Genomic DNA, 19,917 nt, shown 5'->3' with positions numbered 1-19,917 from the left:
GCGCGGCTTATGTAGATGAGCTATCGCAGCTACTATGGTTGTTGTTGTTCCTCTGCCCAACTGGCACTTACCCATGCACCGCGAGAGATCAACCAAGAAGAATAAGTTTAGAGGTTGTTGTACTAACTTACGTTTCGTTCTGAACTTAAGCATGGTCGCCCCACCCAGAGTTCCTTTTCGTAACAACGATAAAAATGTGAAGCGTGAAACCACCTGCATCCTCTCCTTTGTTTCTTTTTTACGTGACGCCTCCAAAACGTGGACAAGTATGGATAGTATATGAGAAGAGAAGAGCAGGGGAGAGAAGGGAGTGCGGCGTATCGAGGGGCGCAACGAACATCAGATGCGGTCTTGGTAAGAAGACACGGACCATTTTCGCGTCAGCTCCCTGTGAATGTCATGAATTTTGATAGCTTCCATTGAGCTCCACTTACTTATGTATCAGTAAAGAAAGGCTATGCACTGCATCCTGAAGAAAGCCGCGACGGAACCTATCGTCATATCCAACAACTTGTTCCTACTTGAAAACGGCGAAAATTAGATGACAATGCTCTGAAATCCATGACGTCGCACTTCCATGTCGAAGTGATGCTGAAGTCACAGCACGAAATTTAGGAAATAAAAGATTGGCAATTCGTTTTCTCCAACGGTAACCAACGAATTTCTCTGCTAAGTGAGCGAAATTAAGTTTTCAAAGCCTGGTTTACCAGTGTGAACAAACTTTTGTTGTTGTTGTTGCTTAATTAATCGCGTACACGAACAGTCATAATTTTTCGCAACGGCCAGATGTGCATGCTGAGACAACCACGGCCTTGTGGAGTTCCTAGATCACATCTTGCTTAAGTGCCCGATGTACAGAGACGTCGACGAGGATATTAAACGAACATGAAAAGCTTGACCGAGGCCACTGACTTCCACGCGGGTGCTGGGTCTCTAGAGATGGCCATCGAAAATGCGCAATCCCATGAACATCTTGTTTTTGTTTTTAAATATATATTAAATAAATATATCTTCTGTCTGAACTGTGACCAGCTTTATCTCATTCAGATCTCTCTCTCTCTCTCTCTATCTATCTATCTATCTATCTATCTTGCATGAACCGTCAAGGTTTACCAAAATTATTTTCCTTCATCGCCAAGGGCACTAACTCTGCTGTTGGTAAGATCACAGAGCCAGCGCACCTTTTTATCTTTTTGTTTCGTTTTAAAAGCGAAACTTTATTTGAACATTAGCAGATGTTCTGTATTTCATCGTTGTTTCCTTGCCGGATATGTTAGTGGATATATATCTATATAGAGACAACTTGAGTCACTGGTTATTGCGTTGGCTACTACTGCCTTGCCGAGTACAGGCAACTTGGCCGATTAGGTATGTTCCCGAACAGGCAACTTTTGCTGCTGGCTCGTGTCCGCTCCAAGACATCTTGGGTCGCTGGGTAGATGCGCTCATTCTCGGCCGATCTCCCGAAATGGATGCGTCCTTGTGGCACAAGCGGTACGAAGCCTTAAACGTGTTCAGAAATGTGGCGTACATCCACTTGCATAAACCGCTCGACAAGATTAATTCTTCCCTCGAAAACCGTCATGCATGGCCTTTGTCATATTGACGCCCGCAGCTAGCCCTACAGGCGACGAGCCGGTTCTTCCACTATTCGTTATTATAACCACTTACCTAAGCTTATTATAACCACTATTATAACCGCGTTATTATAACCACTTACCTAAGCGTTATTATAACCACTTACCTAAGCTACCTAACCACTTACCTAAGCTTACCGAAGCTTCGCGTCGTTCAATTTGCTACATTGAATTAGGTCTGCGTGCGTCTTTTTTTTTTGTGCCTTCAACCCGCCTTCCTCTATTTAATTTGTTCCCAGCCGTTTCAATTTCCCTGGAGAGTAGCAAGATGCGCCGGCTAATCAGCTTGCTTTTTTTTTTTTTTGATAGAAAGCTTGCAGTCTCGTGTCACGCTTCGCCTTTCCCCAGTAAACCGACCGACGCTCCTGAAAGGAAACAGGAGCGACGAAAATACACCGCGCCTTCATCTCAGGGTTATAGTGCTTCACTCGCGGCTCTCCCATACAGCTCGGAGGAAGCCTTTTCCTCTATAAATAGGCCGCCGTGTGAGGAGACAGAAAAGTATGCGAGAATGCAGGCAGCCGTACAGCGACGAAGGCGTGCAGCTCCACGCGACTCTCGCGCTGTCGCATAAGAAGCGCGCTGTCTTTATGTTTTCTTTTCTTTCTTTCCTTCTGTTCGTATTTTCACTCTCTTTCTTTTCTTTTTTTTACGTTTTCGTTTCCCCGAGAGCCGAGAAATATGGCGATATAAACAGAGCGGCGGAAATAGTATAGACGCTGCAAGCAAAGGCTACAGGCATATGCACCAAAGAGGAGAACTGGCTCCGTTTCGGGAGGCCTCTTGTGGCCCACACCGACGCCTGATGCAGCGTCGGCCAACGTGGAGGGAGGTATATACTCTTCTTAAATGCGGTCTCCCCAAACTTTGTCGCCTCTCCTCGACAGAGTGCCCTACGCGCACCACGGAGCGGGACATTGCGGCAAAAAAAGTCTAGCAATAGTATCAGTTTATAGTATCAGCAATAGTATCATTTTACGTGCCATCCGCACGTATTCATTTGTACGTGTCCATTCGTTTGTTTGTTTTTATTGCAGAGGACCTGACCAGCTGCACATTGTGTTAGAGAGTTATCATTTGCGGCGCAAGGATCGCGTTCGTGTGAGTGAGTGAGTGAGTGAGTGAGTGAGTGAGTGAGTGAGTGAGTGAGTGAGTGAGTGAGTGAGTGAGTGAGTGAGTGAGTGAGTGAGTGAGTAGTGAGTGAGTGAGTGAGTGAGTGAGTGAGTGAGTGAGTGAGTGAGTGAGTGAGTGAGTGAGTGAGTGAGTGAGTTGAGTGAGTGAGTTGAGTGAGTGAGTGAGTGAGTGAGTGAGTGAGTGAGTGAGTGAGTGAGTGAGTGAGTGAGTGAGTGAGTGAGTGAGTGAGTGAGTAAAGAAACTTTATTGCAGGTCCGGCGAGGACGCGAACTCGTCGCGCACCCGTCTAGTCCCACGTTGGGACCGACAGGTCTAGCCCACCGACCCGGTCGCGGGCACGCCGGACAGCCAGGATTTGCTTTTCTAGAGCGGGACTACGCAGAAGCGAGCCCCACGCATCCTTGATGAACTTGGGGTATGTCGACCCGCACTCCCAGAGCATGTGCGCTAGAGTGGAGGTCTGTCCACAGGACGGGCAGGCGTCGTCGTGATACACGTCGGGGTAAGCCTCGTGGAGAACGGACCGACACGGATATGTGCTGGTCTGTAAAAGTCTAAGCGAAACGGCTTGCGCCCTATTCAACTTAGGGTGAGGTGGTGGAAAGACTCTTCTAGACATGTAGAAGAATTTAATAATCTCGTTGTGAGTAGCGGGAGCGTCCCTGTGACTCCAAATGCTGAAAGAACTGAGGCACTAGCAACAGAGGCCTATCGAGAGATCGAGGACGCCAATCCACGGCGAAAGGCCGAAAGCTTGGCCTGAGGCGGATTACTGCACAGCAGTGAAGCAAACGGAAAAACAAAAGAAGGTGTACGTGCAAGTATGTACTGACATTAGTGTAATATCGCGTCGAGATCATGATTAGCATTGAAGGGGCATATTGCTCATGCGTTTAAGTCGGGAAAAGGAAGGAGCGGGGGAGGTTAGCGAGGGATATTTCTCGGCCGATCTCAGCGGTCGACGAACTGCAGTCGTAATTGAAGCGCATGAAAGAAATGTCAGCCTTGCATGCACACATGACTCCAACTGTCACATGGGGCCGTACTGCATCAGTGTCTGAATGAACGCACGCACGCACGGACGTATGGACGGACGGACGGAGGTTGACTTTTTATTTATCTTGTAGTTGGCGATGAAATACTGGCTTGCTAAATTACCGCTTGAGGTATTTGCTGTGCGCATTCGAATTATGATCTGTCGATGTCTGGATATCACACCCTGCATGCGGTGATTAAAGACACCACAAGCCCCCCCCCCCCTTTTTTTTCTCCCTTTTTTATCGTTCAGATTGAACGTGAAAACGGCAACTCTCTCTACCCTTATAGCAGCACTTCATTCCGCACTTTTCTTCCATTTCATTTCAGCCGCGATAACGAGCAGAAAGCAAACTGATGTCATCTAAGAGACAGGTGCTGTCGCCATCTTCGTACGCACTTTATATATATATCTATATATGTATATAGCATCGCACGCGTAATGCGAAGACGTGGGATCGTTCCCACCTGCGGCAAGTTGTATTTTCATCCACTTTCATTGCTGTTAATTTATCATCACTTTAATTCAATTATTAAGTACAAGTAATTTTCCCTATGTTGTCCTCGGTTACTTTGTTGGCTTCTCATGATGTCATTATACATATATAAATATATATATATGGTGCCTGGTCAATTTTCGGACACTTTACAGCGAAGGGAAAAGAGAAGATTTTAGTGGCCGTAAAATTTGTGGGACGGCATCGTCATGCGCAGGCTAACGAGATTTAGACGACGGTAGGGCCGCTGCTGCCCTCTCAGTTATGTACGGGCGCCTTCAGTTATGCAAGAGGCGAGATCGTCCGGGTTCCCGTCACGCTTCTTCCTTCCGTTCCATCTTTCTCCTTTTCCTTTTCTTTATTTTCTTTCGTTCTTTCGATTACGGGCACCGCAATCTTCGCAAAGCCGCTTCGCTTGTTCTTCGTCTTCGTTTTCGCCGTTCTCAGTTCATCGTGTGGCAAAAGCTTCCCATATAGCATCTCATTTTCTTTCTCCTATACCTTCAGGTATATCAACGTCATTGTACTCACCGAAACATAAGTGCTCGTTAAAACTGTGCCGGAAAAGAACGGAACGACACCGTTAGTAAGCGGAGATCCATCACCAGGGTTTACGTGGTTCTTGTGAATCGCGCCGGCGCTTTACAATTTCCCGGCGGTTTCGCTTCTGCGAACACACACACACCGCGGTCCCGACAGTTGCAGTGCATGCGAAGTCGTTTATCAAACTTCCGTGAAAAACAAAGAAAGACGGAGAGAAAAAGAAAATGAGACCTAGCTCAAGATCCCCGGAAGAAGCATGCTAATGACTTCTCTCTTGCCCACGCTGCTTCTCTCATTCTGCGATACTAATTTTGTCTCAGTATCGCGTTCAATATTCGGACGAGGCGCCCGGGCGACAGCGATCGCAAGAACTGAGGACGAAAGGACCGCGGAAGCGCTGCCAAATTTATACTTTGGAGACTTCCACGGTTCACAAAGAACGCGCGAGACGCGCGAGAGTATTCTCTAACTGGGAATCAGAGTAAAAGCAAACGTTATCCGGGGCCTTCGACAAAAGACAGATCTCTGCTGGTGTCGACGTTAAACATTTGTCTTCCTTCCGGAATACTGATTCTGTCTTGACAGGCTGATTAGTAAGAGGAGTTTTAAACAGCACTGAATCTGTGTTTCTCTTTGTCGCTGTCTTCCGTGCTCGCATCGTTAGGTGGGGAATCGTTCTAAGCGAGCTCGATCAACAGAAAATCGTAGCACATCATTAACTCGGGGCCCGCGGATGATTACAGGCCACGATAAGCTTAATAAGTTGTTTGTGCTCGCGAGCCTCAATACGTCGAGAGATTTTAGCGGTTCGCCCTTGAAGAAAGTCCAGCACTTTGCCTGGGAAAGCTTGCGAACCAGTTGTACCAAAAAAGGTGAACCGCAGCAACGCTGCCTGAATCCACGAACTCCCGGAGCCAAGGTGGACTTAGCCATCACGGTTTCTCAGTAAAGACCGGAGTTATTGAGAGGTACCGTTAATATCGGGGTGGCCACAACAATGTTCTGCTCAATTCTGCACAGAGGGCCTATGCATAGATGGTCAGAGTAGCACAGAAAACAGTGCGCTAAGTAGGCCTCACGTGGGGCGATGCCGGTCTGACATCAGCAAGATAAAGGAGCACTGCTATCGGTCATCGGTTTCAGTGTAGGTTGAACACAGGGGAGAGTTCGCTGTTGCAGGGAAGTTAGCCTATATCGTCGCGCTCATGTCTGCTACGCCACATGGTAGGAGATCACATAAAGCGTTGAGGAAATGTGAGGAATGGCAGAGTAAGATATCGCAACAAAACTGACTAAGCGTCACACACACACACACACACACACACACACACACACACACACACACACACGCACACACACGCACACGCACACACACACACACACACACACACACGCACACACACACACACACACACACACACACACACACACACACACACACACACACACACATGCCAAGACAGGCGAGTTTGAGTAAAACATTGCAAAATTGTAAAGTTGACAGTTCGCGTGTGTTGGCGTTTCTTTGCAGAATGCATAATATGAGACCTCCATGACGACGTGATGAGAAGGGACACGAATGGTCAGTTGCTAGCTTTATTCTTTTTTCATTCGTTAGTACTCACCTGCCTACGCTGTCCTCCTCTATGTATGCGTGCGTTGGCGCATAATTTCAGATTAAAGCTATAACCTGAACAAAGCTGAGGTCGGGCTTGAACTTTCTGCCTTCGCCACTGCGTTCAACATATACGCGTAAGCGTTATCGTTGTAAACCATTCTTCAGCCTCTGATCGGGCGCGCATCATTCGCTGCCAGTCGTACGACCGCGGGAACAAAGCCGTCTGCTTTGGCCCTCGCCAGGGCAACCGGCGCCCTTTGCACACACACCCGCGCTGCCACCTGGCGCCCCGACATACACCGGGAAACACTTTGCGGCAGCCTGTTAACGCCGGCGGGATTTCAGGGTGCGTTCCCATCGGGGATACTCGAAACCTGCGTGGGAATCGCAACGGCTTGGAACGAGAATCGCGGAGCTCACATCGTCGGGCACATTGCTGAAGTCGCAGCGGAAACGGGCGCGAGAAAAAAAAAGAAAAGAAAGCATCGCGTGCGAACGATGTGCACCTTCTCCTTCTCACTCCCCCCCCCCTCCCCGCCCTCACCCCCAATCCCCGCTGGTGAGAGGCCGGCGAATGATCGAGACGATTAGAGAGGTGGAGATGCGAGCCGGCCGTGCGTGTATCTGTTTTTCTGTATCCGCTGCAATTGCAGAATTACGCCGCAAGTTAGCATGCAAGACGAGTCGCCTATAATTTATCCTCCGGAAACAAAAGAAAGCCGGCGCCGATACGGTCTGGTATTCCTGTGACGTCTGCCTCTCCTTTAGGTTTAAAAACTTTACTGTCCCATTCGCCATTTTTTTCCCTGCGTGCTCATTAGAGTGGTGAAAATTGGCATCTGTTTTAAAGGACTGTTTATACGGAGGTCCATCTGCACTAAAGAACTTCTATAACTATAGGCACGTGCAGTAACGAATGACTGACCTATGTATTCCAGCCGCCGGCTCAGAGGTGGAAGATTAGTTCTTGAACTTATTACATTTTTATTTTTTATTTCTTATTATTAATATCACCATTTTCATTAGATGAAATAAAGTCGATATTGGTACTTGTAGGAGCCCCGTTTACTCCTATCCTCTGAGACCTCAAGAAAATGCACAAAAACTCCGGAAGTGTTACAAGAAAAAGAAGATAAGACTTGTTCAACGTGACATCTGGTTTTTGTGCGTATGCGCCACGATTAAAGAATAGCTGTCAATTTTCATTTGTCCCCTCTTACAATGTGCACAGCTGGCGCGTATACGTCGTATGAGCCACAAGCTGCGGGCCGACTTGCCCTTCCACAGCCACTCACCGCCTGTAGTATAATGGCCTGCTTGAAAGCAGTGCGATCCGTGGGTTGGGTAACACTGAAACAAATCACGGCGACGTTATCCTCGTCTCAAGAGCGCGCAGCGGTGGATTATTTTTTTCAGATTGGTTCCTTATAATACGCGCCCCGGGCCGGTCGGGCTTATTTAGTGCGGCTCATCGCGTCCAGGAATGTGTGACATCACCCGTCGCCTTGACGTGACTGCGCGAATCCCGTCGGGCATAGCAAGAAATTCTCGGAGGGAGATGGGGGGGGGGGGGGGCACTGGGCGTAAGGCGGGCCCTCATTTCACCGACCAGCGAAAGACATTTTCCGCTGGCGAACGGTTCTGCCATTAGGGAACGGCGGCGGGTTTCGCGTAAATGACTTCGCTCGCCGCGGCTTTCGTAATCAAAAACTTACGTGACATTTCGCAAGGTGTGACGCCTGTAATACGAATCGGAATATATATATATAGTCTGAACTCTGCTCGTTCCGCTTCACGACTCTTCTGATTGGCGTTCATATTGCAGTACGTGATCGTATGCAGTAATAGCGAGCCGTGATCCTGGCAGGCTGTGATCACGTGTCCGCGCTGTCAACCTTCCTGCTTTTTTTTTTCTACCTTTCCGCTACCCCCTACCCCATACCCAGTGTAGAGTAGCAAAACAAAATTTCTCGTTCTGGTTAACACATCCCTGCCTTGTCTATTTTCTTTCGTCTTTTTCTTGCAGATGCAAAATGCAATACAAGTATTTAAATACTTGTAAACGGATGTAAATACGTATACGAGTCACAAAAGAAGGGGTAGAGGGGCGCAGGAAGGGGGCTGACACCTACTAATAAAAACACACCTCGTACATGACAGAGAAGCAGCCGACATGAACCACATCATGCAATTATAATCACCGTCATCACAACTATGATCACATGCTGCCACGGCGAGCAGCGCATTTCATGTTGACTGGAACACTATGACCTCTCCAAGCGATCTCCAATTACCCCTATCTTGCATTAGCCAATTCCATCCTACGCATGCAAATTTCGTAATCTCGCAACACCACGTAATTAACTGCCATCTTCGGCTGTCTCTCCCCTGGCCCCCCATTCTGCTGTTGTAATATATCACCGGTGATCTGCCCTGCACTCTAACACAACACTCTTTACAATGTGCATCCCTCCCCCCGCCCCCGCCCTCAATCTAGTCGCAACTAGATTAAGAGCAACGTACGCTCTCCGTCTAATCCATACTGACATTTTGTTATCTATTAACGTTACACCTACCATTTTTTCGTTCCATCGCTCTCTGCTATGAGGCTTTAGTTTACTCTCAAGTTTCTTTTCTATAGTTAAGAGTCACCTTAACATACATTTAAATATAACAAATTAAGGACATGAGAAGCAAACTAACGTGAATGATATGCGAAGCGGCTGGCAGACCATATTTATGTTTTCTGCTACGTTGTTTGGCTATAGAACATTTCTTAGTTCGTAGAGTCGACGGGGAAGTAACCACGAATTGGCGCCACGCATGCTCCTATAGCGGTGAAATTTTTCACTTAGGCCGGACTTCGGTGTCCACCCTGTTGCGCGACCCTCCGAGTAAGCGTGGGTAAGCGAACTCACCGATGTGCAGGCTCACTCGGTCTCAGCCTGATTCAGGAGGCGCCCGTGAGTCCGAGTGTGAGCAAGATACAGCGCCGTGTAGGTGTGCATACGAGCTCGAGCGCGAGTCAGCCCGAATCGGTTCGGCAATTTTGCGAGTTTGGGTTTGTCGGAATGAGTACGAATGGGCACGTGTCTGAGCGAACTGAGGTCAGTCGAAAGCTGCGTGACTGCCAGCGAATCGGAGCTTAAGTGAGTCTGAAGATATGGATCAGACCGGTTGATGGGATTTCCCTGCGGCAGCAGTTGGAAGCTCAAAAATGGATTTGCTTCGTCCATCCGTCCGTCCGTCCTTTCCATTACGCCGACGTCAACCGCTTCAATGGCTCAATGTTTGCTTTCCATGAGCGCAACGACAACTTCGCTTTCGTTCTGAGACAGGCGCGACAGATGTTGTTGCCTATACCTAGCATGTCACTCATACTCACTATGGGGGATTGGCCAAGAAATGGGTGGATTACTCCAAGTTCTAGCCAAAATCAATTTTCAGGACGGCTATAAAGTAACAAGGACATCGTGGGAGAAATGAGAGGAACGCAGCGCTTCGTCCTTGTCTTTTCTGGCATATATAGAGTCCTCGTTTCTGTATCGCGCCCGTCTCAAAAACGAATCTTTTCCTGTCTGCCCGACTTGTAGTTGTTTCACCTCGCTTTAACGTGTCCTGATTTCGTGTGCATAGTACGACCAGGTTTTAGACATCTTTTGCAAACCGGAACGTATTGTCACGGCGTATTCCTCTCGGTGATACCAAAAGGAAGACGACGAAGACCGGCTGTGTTTCAGTTGTGGTCGAGAGCTGCTGCTCTGGAGCTTTTTCCATACAACTTTTGTGAAACGCCAGCGTAGGTTTGACACACCGTAACAAATATCTGTTTACGCACTTTCGTTTCGTCATCTACCGCTGCGTTCATTCAAGGCGAAAAAAATTGTGTCCCATCTCCTACTATACCAGCCACACCGGCTCAGGAAGAACGCCGCGTCTCTGCTCGTGGTACATACTCCATCAAGGCGCATTATGTCCTGACGCTGACGGAGTAATAACTTTGAGAGCCCACGTCGGTGCCTCGAACGAGTTTCCTTATCCGAGCCTGAAAGGCAGACAACATTATCCTTCGCGAAAGAAGAAAGAACAAGGAACAGGCGAAACGTATTAAGAATGAAGCCCAGGATGGCAAACAAAGAGAGAAAGAGAAACATGATATTATAAAGAAACTGTTTCAATACGCCTCCGGCGTCCGAAAGTTCTCAAGATGCGAACACTATCTTTTGGCCCGCCAGAGCCAGGACTTTCGGCCAGATAATAAATGAAAGAAAGCAGCGCTGCCCTTCTTTATGCCGTGTTTTCTCACATGTAAGCAGCACACCCCTAATATAAACACCGCCCCACCAGTTTCCTCTGCGGTCCAGAGAACCTGCAAGAAAACAACCTGTAAACAACCTGAACAAAGGAGTATTGTCATTCTGTTGCATATTTTCTCGAGATCCGTTTTACATTTTACTGAATATGGCCTTCAATCCTCCTCGAAATGAACTAGAATGTGATTACGCAACACATTCATGCCGAATATGAACTCAGGTGCGCGCGGCACTGTGTCTATGTGCTTGCATCATGTTTTTGCAGTCCGATTTAAGAAAATTGGCATTAAAGGGAAGCTGAAACGGTTTTCAATTTCCATGAATTTCTGGGATTGGTAAGAGCAGACTTAATAATTTACGGTTCCGAAATTTTTTTTTTTCGTTTTGTTAATATAACGGGCGGAAATCGCTTTCTAAATCGCCCGCGCGGACACGCCCCCATCGCTTCCGGGTGAGGACGTTGCTAGGGGAGAGAGCCGGAGAGTGACGTCATGGGCGGAGACCGAGCCAACCGAGCTGCCGACCGGCGTGCTGACAAGTCTCTTTCCGGCCTGCGCTTTACTGAACGACGCTACGAGAGATCTGCCGCCGCCGCCGCCGCCGCCGCCGCTCACGTTTGTTTTGCGATTTTCGTGAACTGTGCTTTCCTTCTGTGCTGCGTGAGTGCCTACAGCCAAGGGCGCCCAACATGCCCTCGTTCTGTGCAGCATTCGGCTGCGCGAACACAGGCGGGCGAGACGATGTGGTGTTTCACAGGTTCCCGAAGGACAAGAAGCTTGCAGCGCAGTGGGTACGTGCGGTGAGGAGAGATAAGTTCGTGCCGACGAAATCAACTGTGCTGTGCTCGGACCATTTCCGCGACAGTGACTATCATCGGAGCTTGAAAACGATGCGGGCAATCGGTATTCCAATTAAATCGGCGCGACTGAAGCTCGGCGTTGTTCCGTCTATATTCTCCTACAAGAAAAACACCTCGCCACCTCCAAAAGCGGCCTTCGCCAAGAGGAGAAAGCGTGAGGTAAGGGTTTTAATGTGCACACGGGCAATTTTTTACCAGATGATCACCTTAGTGTCGAACAAACGGTCTACGACGAAGCGAGGTGGAGGCACAGCCGGGAATATGCACCTACGTGCAAAGTGCTTGCCGTTTTCATCCTGTTTTGCCTCTCCGCTTTGTCACGGAACACTGTACTACAGCTGTTTGTTCGGCGCTGTTCTGATACGGTGAAATAACTGGCCGGGGGTACGCTTGCGCATTCAGTGATATTTGTTATTCGTCCTACCTCGGGGTGCCCGCAGATTTAGCTGTTCAGCATTCGTGTTCAAATCGCACGACATGAGGCGTTACGGTAATATTTTCATGCTCGCGTTAGAGTAGTTGAACTCGGTGTGTAAAAACTTCGTTCCGTAGATTTCGCACTCACAGCTTGCTACCAGCAGCGAAATGCCGCAAAAGCGAGCGTCGGCACGGCTGGTGCAAGGCGAACGGGCTCAAATAATGAAGTAACGTTGTGAGGTATTGAAGTTATCAGCGTTCCACATGGTCTAGCCCAATACAGGCATCGCTGCTTGGCAAAAAAAATTTCTTGGCCTTGTTCCTAGGGAACTAGCTATGCATCACGCATGGGAAAATTATTATTTGAAAGTAATTATATTACATTACTCATTACTGTCTTATTACGCTCATTGATTTGAATTACATTACCAATTACCGCCTTAAAAAAGTAATGGTATTACTTTACGATTGCTTCCAAAAAGTTTTCATGCATACAAGAAGCAAAAAGCAAAGTATAAAGGGACGCCAACCTTTCTTTAAGGTAACATACACTTTCATGCACTCCCCCCATGTTTCTCAACGACACCTCACCACATTACCAACATTCTGACACCGTACACAGCTTACTGGTGCATATTTAGCGCAATTACTCAATTACTTTAGCCATGAAATTACAGACAAAATATTTAATATTACTATCACTAGACAACTAATCCATCACATAAATTAATGAAAAAAGTATTTCAATTATTGTAAGTAATCCAACTGCTGTCATGTATACTGATATGCTGAAATTCATGACATCCATGCCTTGCACTCTTTCAGATACTAGCAGAGCTCCTTGAGAACCGAGCCCCTGATGAACCTGTTCCACTACCATCACCAATCGAAGATTTTGAAGCAGCCAGTGTGACAGAGGCATATAATGAAGAGGCTGAAGCAGCCATTGTGGCACAGGCAGCTGGTGTTGAACAGAGTAGCCCTGAAACTGCAGACAAGAGCCTTCAAGTTCTGATACAACCAGTAACATCTTGCACGGCATCACAAGCAGACATAAACAAAAAGTGCAACTTCATTTCACGTGGGACGCAGACAAAGCCTCGGGGTGTTTCAATCGGTAAGATCACCTGACATTAGTCTGCTTCTTTGTGCACATTGAAGAAATTCGTGTTTTCAGGAAGATAATTTTATGAATAAGAATGTGCAGCATAGTTTTTCAGTAATAGCCTGAGTTGCAAATTAATTTGAAATGAATGGGTCCCTGGACATTCTGTACACTTTATGAGAAGGATGGTGGGATAATAGTGGGCCATGAAATAATTGCATGAATGTTTCAAGAATTGTCTTTCTTTTTTCTTTTCAGGTGTCCAGGTTGGCAACTTCACTGCAGATGTTGCTACTCAGGTGATGAATGTGGCAGAGCCATGTTATGAGAGTGACAGTGACAGCCTAAGTGACAGTGAACCTGCTTCTGATTTCGACGACGATTACAATCCTGACAATGACCCTTGCCATGAGTATGTTATGCTATTCTTACTGTTGCATAGCCTTTGAGATGTCAGCACTTTCTGCAGCCTGTGGTTCATGACTAGTTGTGTAAATTACTTGCAAATCTCCTACAAGTTTTCAAACCATCTAAATATTTTCCATTCGGTGAAAATCTTGTATGTCTTTCAGGCCCGACACCTGTACCGACTCTTCGGAAGATGGAGTAATTTTAGTTGAAAAGAGGCACCTGACCGCATTGTTTCTAGTCTGCCGCACATGCCTTGCTCCTTGCACATACAGTCTTCGCTGTGAAGGGACACTTACAGAGGTGTGTGTTCAGTGCCCACTAGGACACCAGCTATTCTGGAGGAACCAAGACGTTGTAAACCAGCAGCCAGTGCTAAACCTGAAGCTTTCTGCTGCCCTTTTGTTTTCGGGCAATAATCCTGCTGCAACTTTGAGGATGCTGGCTTCTATAGGTGTTGAAGTTGTTACGGGCAGGACCTTCTTCAATATCCAGCGTATTCACCTTTGGCCTGCAGTTGACAAAGTAAGGAAGCATTTTCGTATTTTATTATTTGCAGTGCATTTTCTCACTACATTGAAACATACTTCCTGAAGGTTTGGAGGGAACAACAAAAGCAGCTATTCGAAAATGCCCGTGGCCAAGAAGTTGAGCTTGCAGGGGATGGGCGGGCTGATTCGCCTGGCTTCAGTGCCAAATTTGGCACATACTCTTTGATGGATGTTGCAAACAACAAAGTGCTCCACGTAGAGCTTGTCCAGGTTTGTTTTAACTTTTTTTCTAGCGTTTTGTTAAAGACTTCACAACGCCTGCATACCGCTGAATGTTGTGCTGCTGCAGCGGTTCCTGCTGCTTGAGTTTATTTTGTATACCAACATGTTCTCTCAGAGGGTTAAAATACTGTTTCTTGTAATTACAGTCAAATGAGGTAGGCGGCAGCTGCCACATGGAACTGGAGGGTCTTAAGCGTAGCCTTCAGTTCCTAGAAAACCATAGTATCTCTGTGAAGACTCTTGTGACTGACCGGCATGCTCAGATCAAGGCCTATATGCGAAGAGAAAAACCAGGAATCAGGCATGAGTTTGATGTCTGGCACGTCGCAAAAGGTATCTTGAAGCAACACATCTATATACTGGGTTGAAAATATTGGCGCTTGCTATATGTATTGTTGTAAAATATGGACACTGGATGTCGGACATTGCATTATGCATTTCAGGTGTCTCCAAAAAATTGACTGCCATTTCAAAGCGACATGACTGCAAGGAACTGCAGCCATGGGTGAAGTCGATTCAAAATCATTTGTATTGGGCAGTCGCATCCAGCCATTCCCACAGCGAGCAGATTGTTCCCAAGTGGTTGTCACTACTAAATCATATTAAGGATGTGCACATTCACAACAGTGCAATATTCCCAGCATGTCTACATGAGGAAACTGAACGCCGTCAGTGGCTCAGTGAGAGTAAGTACTGTCAGTCAAAATGTAGGGAAAGGATATGTTACTGAAAACCAGTGCAATGCTTTGCATGTACATATTGTGTCTACGTGTGCAAAGGAGGTTTAGGGTATCTTAGTCATTGTATAATGTAATAGCAGTCTGCAAAAAAATCTTGGGTCTGTCCAATTTTGTTCTTTGCCATTGTTAGCTCATATGGTGCAGGTATTCTTTGCACAGTTCACTATTTGTGGTCTAGTATTTCTGGCTCAGCTGAAACGACAGCTGATTGAGAAGTTGTCGGAGCAGCTAGCACAGCATTCTTTGCATAAATGTGGTGATCTTTTGCACGCATATGTCCATATACTCTCTAGGCTCATGTCACTTGTGTGCCACGTAGACATTTCTTGTCAGTGAGATTTCACTAAGACTGCCTAACTTCCATGGCTCAACTTAGGACTGGTTTGTCCTGTGTCTAAATGAGAAAGTGTCTGTGCCATATTTTTCAGACTCTAAGGCATATGAAAGGCTCCAAGCAATTGCGGCTTCAAAGCCCCTTTTATTGGACATGCCCAAGCTATCAACATCACATCAGACCTACGGTCTTGAAACTTTTCATGGACTTGTGATACATTTTGCTCCGAAGTATTGTCAGTACTCATACCTTGGAATGAAGGCAAGGTAAGCCTCATGATTTTCAGCCTGCATTTACCTTCGTATGCAACCTGCCAAGATGGAAGTGAGCATTGTACTTTTGCACATGCTCACTTGCTGCAGTATGATGGACACTGTCAAGGCAGGAGCATCGTTTATTAAATACCTGTGTTTGGTATAGGCTCGTAGTCACATGGTTTCTCGAGAACCAACATTGTTGTGGAAGCAACCAGCATTACACTATAAATTTCTACTTGGGAAATATTGAGCATACAAGGGTAGGGATATGACAGGCTTGCTATGGCATACATTCTTCAACTGGCTAGTCAATTAAGCTGCAGTTAAAAGTGATTACATTACTAATTTCTTGTCAAGCAGCACCCAAAATGAAAAAAAAGGAACATTGAGATCTACTCAGGATGTACACACCCGTCTGTACATACTGTGCTAGTTATTAAAGCAAATTTGTTATTACATGTGGGGGGGGGGGGCAGTATAGAGCCTGCCAGGCCGTACTATGTGACCCATGCATTGTTCACAAAACAGGCATTGTAGATGATTACAGGTTTACACGCAATTCACACATACCTGTTATTACTGTGTATTTGACCATGGTCCGTCATTTCAGAACCCAGTTAGCCGCCTTGCACCACAATGAAAACAGTGAAAGAGGCCAAGCATGCAGAGTAGATGGTGAAGCCAGGTGGAATGTAAAATATCCAAAGGCTACAGGGGGCAAGGGAATTGCTTGCCCTGTAAAGGAACGGACAACGCACAGTAGGTGAAAATTATTTTTACTTGTGCGTATTAACACCACTACTTGATGGTAACATCAAATGCTTTTACAGAATATGTGGAGATGCTTTTGGACCTCGTGATGGTGGAGGCAAAGAATTCGTCATCACGGTTCAAGAAAACTCGGCTCCCGATGACCCCGCTACCATTGTGCAGCCAGTTTCCTCAAGTTTCCAAGGATGATGCTGTGAGACGGAGGAGAACAAGATTCAATAAGTAACGTCGCGAGCTCATTCACTGAAAACAGAAAAATGGGCTTTGCGTGTTGGTGCAATTGCCTGATGCATTCTAATAAAAAATATTCCCAGCCTGCAAATGTCCCTACTAAACTTACTGTCGTGCGTTCAGTAATTACGCAGAAGTCCAGTGAATTTGTAGCCATTTCTTTCTGGTCTCATTTATTTACCTCTGCAAAATTCCTCTAATTTGAGACATCTCTTCCAGGTACTATCTGTAGTCAGACAGTAAAGACGAAATATCAGGCAACATTAGTAGCTTTGTGGGCACCTACCAAAGCTGAATGATGCTTACTGGTATAGTTTTCAAGCTGCAATTTTACTTCACAATTTACACTGAGTTTAGCAAACGCTCCATATTGATGTTAGCATAGTAACAATGGGATTCCTCACTTGTATTTAAGAAAGCAAAACTACATAGTTCGTTAGTGCAAGCAAAGTTTATCTTTTTACATGGCAGTCACACTGTGGTTCTCGAAGGCAGAAACCTTTCAGCTGCTGTTATTACACATACTCCTACAAAGCGCTGAATAATTTTAAGCTTCGAGAAATTATTTAATATCTGTGGGATTTAAGTACAGTGAAAAAAAGGAGTTGTACTCTGATGAATACATAAAGGTAACGAAAAAAAAAATTCATGAAATGCCCTTTGGAAACACTCAAAACAATTCAAATAGAGAAAAACTAACTTGCTGCATTTTGTAGAGCATTTCATTAATACATCTGCACATCTATCTTCGCTCACCTAAATGGAATCCCAGAAGTGTTTGAAGCCTGTATATGAGCCAGTTCTGGAGGGGTATTTCTTCCGAACAACTTCAAGTACACAGCTTGGCAGAATTCGGCGGTTATTCTTTCCCAACTTTTTCCATACTAGCCAGACAAACTGGCGGTATGCTGCATACCTCAACTGCCTGTAAAAAAAAAAATTGCTTTTGCATCACTCTTTTTCCATTGGCTATATCATTTTCACACCTGTGTGTAAACTTCTTGCCTTGCCCAGCCGGTTCGACTCCTTTCTGGGCAAGTGCCACTTCCAGTACTGCCCTGCTGAGGCACACAGTCCTGAATTGTCTTGAACGTGTTACGCACTGCGTGCGCTTCTGTTTTTTCTTAATCTCTTGCACCTCCTGGCAGCACAAGCAGTTCTCTTCTTCCATCAATACGCAGCTCATGCAGGTGCACCTAGTTTAATGAAAGCGTGATTAGGCCCACATTGATGCACTGGAGAAATACGAACATTTGCAGCCATTAACGTCTGGTAACACAGCTTTAGCGTAGCCGGATACCCTTACGACAAATGCGAAAACGCGTTGTTGCTAGCGTTGCTATACTCCGTTTCATACATCAGGTGCAACGCTGTGGAGGCTTGAGATACTTCTTGCAGTGGCTGCGTTCGCACTTAGAAAAAGTTCGGTGTTTCTTGACCCAATTTTTCAGAAAGCTTTCCATATATAAGCTCAGTTCTGAATGAAAAAAAAAAGAATTTACCCATAGAAACCATCCGTATACTTATACGGCTACTAACACGTTCTTTTAAAAAAAATTTCTTTTCAGTATTTTTCAATTGCAGCCCGTCGCGGCAGCTTCACGTGCATGATCGCGCGAGCAAACGCCGCTGGCACGCTGCGAAGCATAGACGGAAACTCGCGCAGTAATAAACTTTGGTGACCGGACTTCGAGCGTAGCTTCCACAGCGATGCACCCGAGGTATCAAATGGAGTGTAGGCTTGCCTAGTGACATTCGACGTACGGTTCAGTTATCGTGTTTACCACACGGCGGTGCTAAAACTGCCTAATATCTTTATGTCAACACTAGCATAGAGCACGCATACCGATTCTTGATCGAGCCACACTCGCAAAGTCGTCGAACCATAGTATGAATATTGCACATATAATACCTCTGGTCATCTCTGGATGTGTATGATAAGCAACTTCCATGACTGTACCTCACAGCACTGCATGTGCGCGCTTTGAAACGCGGCACTTATATTCGCGATCGTGTATCAACGCTGAAAAGACATCGCGGAATTGCACCCGTGTTTAGAATCTAATGAGAAGTTAGTGCTTCGGCATTCTTCCAGCAGCATGTTCCCAGTGACACTTTAGCGCATTTTTTCTCCCGTCATTGCAACGTGCAGCTACATGAAAAAAAAAAAAAACATACGTACCAGCTAAGATTTCCAGCGCGCGAGAAGGTGCACACACCGCTCTCGCTGTTGGCACACTCACTATCGTCGTTGACTCTGTTGCCGCCATCGTTTTCCGTATCGGCTGTAGGTTCAAACATGTAGGGAGACAATACAAGCTGTCGGAGACAGCTAGAACGTTCCATCTTGCAACTCAGCTAGCCAGAACAGCAGAACCGCGTGCTACCAGAGAGGAAGGAATGGTGCTACGCTCTGAAACGGAGACATGCGGCGGCGCCGACCGGCGACCTCCGCGAACGACGTCACAGCGGCCCCGACCAATCACGGGCAACAGCGGCGTTCGCGCGATGCCCTGAGGCGCTGGCGCGCGTTTTCTTGGAAAAACAGGTGCTTGCGCTTGTTTCCGCCCTTTTTGAACCTGATATTCGTGTTCAGGGGACTCAAAACTGTAGAATGCCGCAGAGAACTCATTTTTTTCGAAAAGTGTTTCAGCTTCCCTTTAATTTGACCTAGCCTCTTGCGTCATCAAAGGGGACGAAGAGCAAGCATGAGGAGCTTTTCGAAGATGGCGAGCCCACATGCAAATTGTGGATGCGGCGTCGACGTGGTAACTCACCACAAAATTGATGCGTCTGAATTTTCGCGCTTAGGGCAAAGGAAAACAGTTATTACCACGACAACCGTACGGAGGCGATTACTTCGACCACGCACACGGAGATTCCGCTTTCCGCAATCACATAACCCTTCATTAGGTTTGGACATCACAGACAGGCAAGAGCGGTGCGTAGGTAACGCGTTGATATGGCCAGCCTGTCTGCAATGTATTAAAGTGAAAGCGTTAAGAGGAAGCGTGAGCTCGGGTGCTCCTAAATAAATACATGTAAAAAGAGAATTAGTTTTTCTCGGCAACCACTGCAACAAATTTGACAAGGCTTGTTGCATTTAAAAGAAAAACTTAAAATCTAGTGAGTGTTGGTTTCAGATTATTGATATAGGTCGTCAATCTCTTATTAAAAATTGGCAAGCATGTAAATTTTCAAGAAACGACACTATCAAGTGTACAGCTCTGTAACTCAGCAACCAA

General features: G+C 46.4%; 2 protein-coding genes and 1 long non-coding RNA gene across 9 annotated transcripts in view; 1 reads left to right on the top strand and 2 right to left on the bottom strand.

The window, feature by feature from the left end:
* The window catches only part of LOC135914901 (kazrin-like), a 217,267-nt gene that overhangs the window by 124,884 nt on the left and 72,466 nt on the right, over positions 1 to 19,917 (bottom strand). The gene's annotated exons all lie outside the window — the stretch shown is intronic.
* Positions 11,296 to 16,763, top strand: LOC135914899 (uncharacterized). 2 transcript variants are annotated; one of them, XM_065447827.1, is made up of 10 exons: positions 11,296 to 11,795; positions 12,879 to 13,170; positions 13,417 to 13,570; positions 13,731 to 14,091; positions 14,163 to 14,327; positions 14,486 to 14,672; positions 14,783 to 15,025; positions 15,508 to 15,679; positions 16,281 to 16,433; positions 16,501 to 16,763. In XM_065447827.1, exons 1-10 carry the CDS (start codon positions 11,466 to 11,468, stop codon positions 16,628 to 16,630), a joined length of 2,187 nt encoding a protein of 728 aa, XP_065303899.1. In that variant the 5' UTR covers positions 11,296 to 11,465; the 3' UTR covers positions 16,631 to 16,763. The 2 variants fall into 2 exon arrangements, with proteins under 2 accessions (XP_065303899.1, XP_065303898.1); XM_065447826.1 differs by having other exon boundaries at positions 11,297 to 11,795; positions 16,281 to 16,429.
* On the bottom strand, positions 17,435 to 18,951 carry LOC139056031 (uncharacterized). The gene is made up of 3 exons (XR_011512101.1): positions 18,855 to 18,951; positions 17,659 to 17,868; positions 17,435 to 17,597 (listed from the first exon to the last, which is right to left on the bottom strand). It is a non-coding gene; the product is annotated as an uncharacterized lncRNA (long non-coding RNA).

This window comes from Dermacentor albipictus, chromosome 2 (genome assembly GCF_038994185.2).
Source record: "Dermacentor albipictus isolate Rhodes 1998 colony chromosome 2, USDA_Dalb.pri_finalv2, whole genome shotgun sequence".
Lineage (NCBI taxonomy): Eukaryota > Metazoa > Arthropoda > Arachnida > Ixodida > Ixodidae > Dermacentor > Dermacentor albipictus.
This window is presented reverse-complemented; position numbering and strand designations above follow the sequence as displayed.

Bases quoted from the DNA above. Each gene is read 5' to 3' on its own strand.
- LOC135914899 (XM_065447826.1), top strand. From the start codon at position 11,466: ATGCCCTCGTTCTGTGCAGCATTCGGCTGCGCGAACACAGGCGGGCGA. The intron at 14,328-14,485 runs GTTTGTTTTAAC...TTGTAATTACAG, and splicing joins TCCACGTAGAGCTTGTCCAG to TCAAATGAGGTAGGCGGCAG. The intron at 15,680-16,280 runs GTAAGCCTCATG...CCGTCATTTCAG, and splicing joins TACCTTGGAATGAAGGCAAG to AACCCAGTTAGCCGCCTTGC.